Consider the following 10,351-nt stretch of genomic DNA (forward strand, 5'->3'; position numbering starts at 1 on the left):
GTGGTCATCTTGCACAAATTTTAGGCAATGAACTAACACAAATTTGGTCAGGCAAATAAATTGTTACATGATGTAGACAAAGACCAATATAATAGAGGAGTTTATTGCACATATCATTAATGCTGAAATGAAATAAAAAGTAAAGAAAAATATTTTTAAAACATATTAGAATTGGTTGGTTTTTAATATTTTTTTAAAAATAAATTCAAATAAATGAATAAAACAGTAACACATAATTTATTATAAAAAATTGTTAAGATATCATGGTTAAAAAAAAATTGTATTTTGAAACAGGATAAAGATGGGAGAGACACTGAGAAAAAGGAGCCTTTTCCCTCTTTTTCGAAAAAAATTAACTTATTAAGTTAGTGAGAGCTTTTTATAAAGTAGAGGTTAAATAATGTCATCACATTCATTTGTTGGAAAATCTCATATCATTTACATTTTTTTAATAGTCTCAATTTAGTTTTTATTTTAAAAATTTATGCAATTACTTTAATTTTACTAATAATAATGTATCAACATTGAAATATGTGTTACGTGTTTAATTTTTTTTTTTAAATTTTAAAAATAAAAGAAATATCATGTGTTAAATTGATATAGTGATATGTGTAATGTGACAATGATAATCCTACATATATAATAGTATCATGTTTTTGTAAGTTTATAATGTATTTTTTATTTTGTTTCAATTTTATCTCAATTTTTTTTCTCTTTAAATTGAAAACAAATTTAGTTTTTATACAAATATTTTTATTAAACATTTTTAACAATATTAAATTTATTTATATTTACAATTAACTTTATTTCAGTTTGTTTTCGAATTTTTTATTTATTTTAAGTTGTTATGAAATTGTTTAAAATTATTTTAAAATTTTATATTTAAATTTATAAAATTGTTACTTTTAAACCAAAATATTTGTATATGAATTATTGAATTTACAAATTTTAAAAATATACAATTATTTTAAAAAATTGAAAAATTTGATAAGTTTATTTTATTTTATGAAATGCAATTGATAAACATGTTTATTATATTTATTAATTGAAATTAATTTTAATTATTTTTTCTATTAATAGTATAAATTTAAATAAATTTAATTTTGTTAAAAATATTCAAGAATAATATTAATTTTAATATAAATATGTGTATAATATTTATATAAAAAATAAATTTAGTTTTAATTTAAAAAAATGAAATTATTTAATTTTAAAAAGTTAAGACGGAGAAAAAATAAAGATAAATAAACTAAATTGAAAAAGCCAATGACATATGGCCTAACGCGACATTAACTTTGACATATGATAAAATAAAATAAAAGTAAAAAAACATTAAAATAAATGAACTGAAATATGATATTTCTTTAATATTAATATAATATTAACAGAAAAGACATAATTATATCAAAATTTTCAAAATAAAAACAAAATTAAGACAAAGAAAAAACAATTTAAGATTTTCCTATAGAAATGGAGACAAATGATATAGTTTTACTTAAAATATATGTTAGAATCATGTTGTACAACTAAATATATACAAGAAACTAAAAACATCATTTCCAAATAAAAATTTTAAAACATTAAGTTTGTGAATATTTTATTTATATACTATTCATCTTACTTATTTTGAATTATATGTAACTTTATCTCATTTTGAATTCCCACCATATCTAACTCTTTTAAAGGTACTAAAAGTTACAAAATTGAGTCAAATTAACCAGTAAACTTTTTTATCTTTCAAATATTATTTGATGGTATTTTACATCAAAACATAAAATATAAGATTTACATATGTATTTTTATGACTCAGAATGTCTGCTAGAAAACTTCTGGTATATCTGTTCTGTTGTGGTCCTCATTTGCTACAAAGAGGACAAGAACACTATATTTTGAGAAGAAGATTACTTGAGTTTTGATCTTTCTTTTCATCAGAAGTACTTCTGCAAGACAACAAAATTCTGCAAACCATTTTTTGTAATAACTGTAATAACAATATATCTATATATACATTTCAAGTTTGTTGAGAAGGAAAGTTTAAACCTAACTCAGTCCCACGAAACTGACCTATAAGACGATGTTTTTACTTCACTTATATATTATAAATTAGTTTTATCTCTAGTTGATATGAAATTCAAAGAGCGTAGACCAACACCAACTCCTATAGTTCGTTCTTAATTGGAAAATTTAACCACTCCATTCTCCCTAGAAAGTAATGGAAAAGTAGCATAATGGCTTGAATCAAGCACTTAACCAAATGATTAAGCTTGAATCACTTTCCCCTGTGGAACTCTGATCTTGTACACATGTTCTTCACCAGTGCATTTATCTACCTTAACAATCCAACGACTACTTCTGCTCTTACTCACTCCAGATCCATGTTTTGGGCTTGCAGCACTTCCTCCAAATCTTGTAACCAGAAGCCCTTTTCCTATAGGCAGCAACTGAGATTTTGATCCACAAGACCACCATGACCCTCTGCAGCTAAGTGCATTGCAGCCAACAACCACTGCACCATTTTGCATCCCACCATCTCGGATTGCTTTAACAATCTCTCCATGGCTAACATGGTTGCAATCAATCACCACAAAATCTGCTTGTCTCAACAACAGCAGTTCCTGTTGAACCTCTCCAACCATGAACTGGACTTCACTAGCATTCACTCCAAGAACCTTTTTTGAGGCATTTAATTCATCATGGCCAGAGACAATGCAAACAACATGGCCACCGGTTTGGTGTGCAGCACTGACTAATGCTAGTGTGGTGGAGTCTGCTGCACCAGCACACGCCACAACCATCAGTTGTGCATTGTTGCCAGCAGCTAGTGCTGATATGAACTCTGCAACTGCTGGCTCTTTGGCCTTTTGACCCTGCACAAAAACAATCACCAAAAACCAGATCAGAAAAAACTGTTACAAGAATTGCTTTTGCTGTTTCATCTCAATCATTCTTGTAACCAAAAGATTTGTGTTAATATCAATACATTGTATCTGTCTTGTGTATATGGATCAAAACATGAAGAGAATACTAACCATTTTCAGTGTGTTGAGATAGGCCTTTGTGGCATTTTCTGCAGACCAGCAAGCCATGGCTTTATGGAAAAGTCTTCTATGGCTCTTTTTCGAGATTCTCTTAGCCTTTTCTTGGAAGAAATGAAAGAGGGTATTCAAAGCTTTTGATGAAAATGCTGTGTTCCTTGGATTTGATATACAGGTTTTATATATATATATATATAAAAGAAAACATGGGATCTGGCTGGACACATGTGGTGGGACATAGTCAAATATTTCAAAAATATGTATTTAATTGACGGGGCAATGATTCGGGAGATACAATATTAACGATATTAAGTTTAGGAAAAATGATATTTTAACACCAAATTTTGATAGTGTACACGTGTTAAAATGTGGTTGAACGATTTCAAATTAAAAAAAGTTGAGGGAAGAATATATTTGGAAGAGAAAAGTCAAAGTTTTTTTTTTTTTTAATTTAAAATTGTTCAACCACATTTTAACACGTGTGCAGTATCAAAATGGTGTCAAAAAATTGATGTTAAAATATCATTTTCCTGTTTAATCTGAATTATATAGTTGAAAAATGGAGGCGAAATTTGTACAGCCATAATATATACAACAATAATATTAATTTATGTACTAGTTTTCTTCACAGAAGTGATAAGAAAGGACAAAAATTGTTTAAAAAAATGTTAAAAAAATATAGAATGAAGCAGATGCTGTGATGATTTTCTTGTGGAAATATATATTATGCAGATACAAAGTATATATTGATTTCATCAATCTTTATGTTGACCATATGGAATATAAGTGAGTTTCCTGGACATAGACATTACATAAAATAAAAAAAAAAAAGAAAAAAGAAAAAAGAAAAAAGAAAGTTGAATGATTTAAAGGAACCTAACAACTTAACCAATTCGACTAAGTTAATCTCAGAATAAAGGACAATATCGTTTTGGAGTTTATCCAAATGTAGAAAATACACGAGTAATTTCCAAAATTTGGATTTTGTTCGTGGGCAATTAGGTAATTTACTTGTTGAAGTTCAAATGTACTTTAGTTTTTTTCTTCTTATTCTTTTTCTATAAGTTAAAATAAACTCTCGGAAAATTTATATGAAAAGGTGTTTACAAATTAAATTATGTATACAATATTTGTTTTAATAAGGATTAGAGTTTTTTAGTCGATAAGTGTGTGGATTAATTTTAAAAAAATATTTTATACATAATTTAATCATTAAATTTAACCATGACTAATTTAATTAAATTAAATATATTTTAAAATATTTTAAAGAATTGTGTGAGTGGTAATAGCATCACTCAATCATTTAGATAAGTGTCATAACTCCAAATAGCTTTTGTAACTTATATGTTACTTATGTTATTATCACATACAAATAAGTGTGATTAAACCTTGATACAACTTCAGCTTGACTTATCATCCCAATTTTTTCTTACTCCTTTATACACGTTCTTCTTAAATCAAATTCTTACATTTTTTTTTTAAGAAATAGTTTGTTGTCATCGTGAACTAAACTTATATTAATATAATATTTTGGTTTGAATACTTAATTCGTTCTCAAATAAGGGGTTGAATTTATGTTTTGTATCTGGTTTTAAAAATGAAGCTATTTTGTTCCCATATTACGAATTTTGTAAAAATTTGGTTCCTTCCGTTAAATTGACAGTAACAACGTTAACTTTGTCTAACGTGGGACACTTTTTCCCTTCTCTCCTCATGTTTTTATGTAATACCCAACTTTTTCTCTCTTCTCTATTCTTCCTCTTCTATCTCCTTATTCCCCCACCCAACTTCATACGTCTCTCTCTCACTATATATATATATATATATATATATATATATATATATATATATATATATATATATATATATAAACCATACCTTTATCTCTGATTCTCATCTCCAACATCTCCAATATTTCCAACATCTTTAGCATCTTGAACATCTTCAAACTCAACCTCATTAACACACACATCCCATGGCCTCTGTTATGTGTTGGAAATTGAACGATTTGGTAATTTTCAAAGTAGGATTAAGACTACCAGTGGAACGTTCCATGATGGAGATCTACTGTTGAATCAGAAATGGTTGCGTCTTATCTATGAAGAAAAGGAATCATGGGTAGTTCTATCACTTTACATTCCTAGTGATTTCTAATTTTCATCCATTATGTTCTGCAGAATTTATATTGTGCATTATTACATGTTTCATCAATGACGAAGTTCAATTTTGATTTTGTTCCCCCCTACTTGTTTCCTCTTTCTATGCTCGCCCTGGTGATGGGGTTGATGACGCTTAACCCCAAGACTCTTTTATACAATTCAAAGACCAAAGGTTTATGAATTATGAGTACTTGTTGGAGAATCCTATTTGGCCCAGGTGTTTTTGGTGGCATTGCTTTTGGTAATCCTGGTGCCCTTCCCGAGTCTCTAGTTATTGTTGCTTTCCACTAACAAAGACAGTGCATAAGAGTATGCTTCTACTGTAGTTGGTTTGTTGGCTAGAACGTTCGTCTTGCTTCTCACTTATCATTGGAAATCAAAAAGTTGAAAAATGACTCTAACTCTGGTAGCTCAAACTCATCAATGGGAACAATAAAAGAATTGCTAACTAGTTATGGTATCACTATGGATGTAGATACTAGAAACATGGCAAAGATTATGGTTTTCTCAATTATACCACTCATCATAATGCAGATTCCAACCCAAGTTGTTCTACTTCTCTTCTATACCACGCGAAGAGGGCTTGGTGGTTTTTTCTTTTATGGTTGTTGTTGCTTTTCTCATCTCATATATCATTTACCAACTCTTTGAATCTCAGATAGAGAAAACAATACTGTAGTGTATTAAACATGATGACTTGATATGAATAATATTTCAATGTATTAAGAAACAAATTCTTCTATTGGGCCCATGCTGCACATTCTGACCTAATACTCTATCACCATTATACATGCATCATTATGCCATTCACAGATTCATTTTCTATTTCTATCTCTGTTCTTTTCTCTCTAATATCTAAGCTTATAATTTACCTCTTTGAACAGCTTTCGCATGGTAAGGAATTGAAATTTGACTTCACATTAGATGACTTTGAGACCGTCAAAGTAATTGGAAAAGGCAGTGGTGGTGTGGTACAACTTGTTCGCCATAAGTGGGTTGGAAAATTGTTTGCTTTAAAGGTTGTCATGGGCATGTTTCGTTAAGGAAAAAGTCTCTTTAACAACTCTTTTTTGACAACTTTTTGACAACACATACGTGGCAGTCTATGATTGGTCCGTTTCAAATATTTTTTTAAACATAAATTTAAACAGACCAATAAAATGATGACACGTGTCCTATTGTAAAAAAATTGTTAAAAAAGAGTTGTCAAAATATCATTGTCCTTTTATTAATTACCTCTTATGGGTAGATTTGCCTGTATGGATATTCTTTTCACAATTTTTTTTTATTCTTTTTTCATTTGATCTCTTGTTTTCTGTTTGACATTGTGATATTGCACCTGTTATACACTACCTTTTAAAACAAAGGCTATTATTATGAAAATAATTTTCAGTATTATGAATTGGGTTTTACCTTTTTTATGATTGGAAAATATCTTTGGACTTCTATTGCAGGTTATTCAGATGAATATACAAGAGGATATTTGAAAGCAGATTGTTTTGTAACTGAAAATAAATAAAGCTGTCCACATGTTGTAATTAATGCGGGTAGAAAGAGAGAGAAAAATACGGAGGTAGTTAAATGGTGAGAGAAATAGAAAAGTTAAATGGTGAGAGAAATAGAAAAGAGAGAAAAAAAAGTATCAGGAAGAGCAGAGAAAAGAGAAGAAATGTGCAGTCACATAAGCGTAAAGTTAACGTCATTCCATACTTATTTAACAGAAGCGACCGAATTCTTACAAAATTGTAATATGGGGACAAAATAGTTTTATTTTTAAAACCGGATATAAAACAAAAATTCAGTCCCTAACTTAAAAATGAAATAAGTATTTAAACCTGATATTTTCTTAACTTATTCTATCATGTTCACTTAAAGAGTCTTTAAGATAATTAAAAAGAGCTTTTAAGACAACGTTTATTTGACAAAATTTACTGAAGAAATATTTGTTTAAGCTATTTATTATGCTTAAGAATTTTTAATTTATAGTTTTTTATTCTTAGAGTGACCTTAACTTATATTTTGTTATTCAACAACTTTCCATATTCAACAACTTTCCATAAGATCCAAACTTTATTCATGCGTTTAGAAATGGACTTTATTTGTTCAATCCCTAGTACATAAAATACAAGTTTAAAATTATTAGATCATTTAAGATGGAGTATTTTGTTTTAATGATCAAATTAAGCAGGATTAAACGAACTTTATATGTCCACATTCTGTATTAGTCTGTCATATTTTTTACTTTTATTTTCTAATTTTTAAACACACCCTTATACAACGATTGAAACACAGAATTTGTGATACTTATTATTTATTTATTTATCCTTGACTTAAGGTTTTAAATAAGCAGTGTTTAAATATTATTTTTAAATATCAACCATTTGAGATGTATGTGAGAGAGTAATTTTATTGAAATAACATGTAATTTCTTTTCAAGTTTTCATGTTTATATATATTACATGCATTAATAAGAAATTAAATTTATAAACTTAAGCTTATTCTTTTAGAATAAGCTTGCAAAATGTGTTCGTATTTCTAATTGTTATGAAATCTTTAACATATCTCACTCACAAAATTATAAATATTTTATACACATATATTTGTGAGTAATCCTGAAACAGATAACATGATAGATTTATTAAATTTTGTTATAGCTTGTAAATTGTGTTCTTTTTTCTATAAAATCTAATTACCTCGCTCACACAAAATTACAAATATTTTTATATACAAATATTTGTGAGTAATTATATAACTGATATTACAATAAATCCCTCAAATTTTGTTACGATAAATTGTTATATTATATTAAAAAGTAAGATAAAATTTAATTTATTTTTATAAAATTTATTTATAATATAAAAATACTTTTTTTTGTATATTTTAAAATTAACTTTATCTTTAATTAATATAAAATCTAATTTATTCAACGTACTTATTATGTTAAAGTATCTATCCATAAATATATTTTTTTTTGGGACAAAAATGTTGCTAGAATCAAATAATATGTTATTAACTTCAGATTAAATTGAAATGTTACATATTATTTAATTTTATTGAGTTGTTTTCTAATAAACAATAAATATTTCAAGCAGAATAACCAAACTGTATCAGTCAAAATATTCTCCCATTGAAACTATAATGTCCTACCAGTGGGAGGACAATTTTCTTTTTTTAAAATTCATTGTGTGGTACAAAATAAAAATAAAATATGTTTATTACACAAAAAATAAACATTTATTGTTTAAAAAAATAAATACATTCAATAATATTATTAAATGTTTCTGAGAAATCACGTGAAATTTAATCAATTAATCATTTGCTACCATTAATTAATCTTTTGAAGACAAATCAATGAGTAAACATGTGAAAATAAACAATGATATTTAGTGTGCACGCACACCAAATTCATGGTGAGCCTTAACATGCACAGTGGTTTTCTTGTACGGATCATGTCTGCATTATGCACATGCACAATACAAAAAGAATATGTGAAAATATTTGAATATATAATTTTTAATATGAATGATTGATTTATAGTAATAAGCATTCATATATTTTATTTTTAGTATAATAATAAAATATTATCTTCATACATAATTTTTAATATTGTTAAATTTGTTTGAACTTTATAAATGTTTAAAATAGTTTAATAAGTATATAAGTTTTAGTACTTATTGTATATATCGATTAGAAAAACAATTATACTAACATTAATATGAAATTAATTTAAAAAAATCTATAAATTTAAAATATCAGTAATTATTTTAAAGTTAATTGTGTATTGAAATTATTTTTTAGTTTACCTAATGCATATAATAATTATTAAATTGTTTTTAACAAAATAAATATTTATATATCAAGTGTGTAATTTTATTTTTTTCATTATACTAAAATAAAAATATATAACAATTTATCATATCCACTTTACTTCTTAATTATTGAGAGTTTTGACATAAAAATTAAATTAAAATCTTTTACAATATATATAATTGATCAAAATCAAATCCAAATATTTTAGAATATATAACTATTGTCGTTACATGTTTATAATAAGTTTAGGACATAGGTCCTCGTAAAATAAAAATATGTTAATTTGAGTAGAAGGATTTGAGAGAGAATGAGTGAATAAATTTGAGAATAAAATCTGTATTATTTTTTTAAGGATTTGAAGATGATTGAGAATGAATTTGAAAATAAAATTTGTTGAAGTTTGTGATGAATTTAATTGATGTGATAAATTAAAAAACATGTTTCAATAAATAGAAAATAAAGATTATCAAATTGTTTTAATGAAAATAATAATATAAAATAATATTTATGAATAATAATTTTTTGCCAAAAATTATTTGAAATAATAGATCATGGAATCAGATACAGACATAGTAGAATTGATTCTAAGCTTATGAAATCGATTACAAACATAATGAAATCGGTTACTTTATTCCTTGAAATCGGTTACATTCATGGAATGTGTTACATTACTCATGGAATTGGATACACTTTGGTGGAATCAATTCTATCTCCATATAGTTTGACCATGGAATTCTTAAGCTTATAGGAAATGAATTCTATGTTGTTTGGTTTTACAGATAATTTATACAATGATAACTATGATGTATATTAAAGTAAAAGATGCAAATAATTGTGAAACCCTAGATACATGCCAACGGCAACATGAACAGCAAACAAACACGAAGTCTAGTCAGAGGTTGTATTGTTGGAGAGGATGAACTTAGCTGGCATTGCTACATTAACATCTCTGTTTGATTCTTTCTGCTCCAATAACCCTCAACACAGATCTAGATCACATCAATTTGCTTCCCTTACCAAAAACATCGTCAACATTCACAACCCCATCAATCAATTTTCTGTCTAGTGCTCCTTATTTTCTTTCTATTATATCTCTAAATAATCTCAACGGAAAAACTTAGTTACCACATTTAACGACACTCTAAATTAAATTTTAAACATAATTTAATTTTATAAAACTAACTTATAACACGTGTTTTGTAATACTTATTTATTGTAAATTTATTCTATCTCTATTTAATATAAATCTACATATCTCCTCAATATAAGTATGTACATGTTGAACCTTAAATTAAATATTAATGAGTAATCGGTAACAATATAATAATAAGACATAATGAATTTAAC

General features: G+C 26.5%; 1 protein-coding gene across 1 annotated transcript; it reads right to left on the reverse strand.

The window, feature by feature from the left end:
- Window positions 1-1,694: 1,694 nt before the first annotated feature.
- Window positions 1,695-3,189, reverse strand: LOC106768071. The gene is made up of 2 exons (XM_014653041.2): window positions 3,030-3,189; window positions 1,695-2,867 (listed from the first exon to the last, which is right to left on the reverse strand). The coding sequence occupies exons 1-2, from the start codon at window positions 3,084-3,086 to the stop codon at window positions 2,259-2,261; spliced, it is 666 nt and encodes a 221-aa protein (XP_014508527.1). The 5' UTR covers window positions 3,087-3,189; the 3' UTR covers window positions 1,695-2,258.
- Between the last annotated feature and the right edge of the window lie 7,162 nt (window positions 3,190-10,351).

Source organism: Vigna radiata, chromosome 1 (genome assembly GCF_000741045.1).
Source record: "Vigna radiata var. radiata cultivar VC1973A chromosome 1, Vradiata_ver6, whole genome shotgun sequence".
Classification (NCBI taxonomy): Eukaryota; Viridiplantae; Streptophyta; class Magnoliopsida; order Fabales; family Fabaceae; genus Vigna; species Vigna radiata.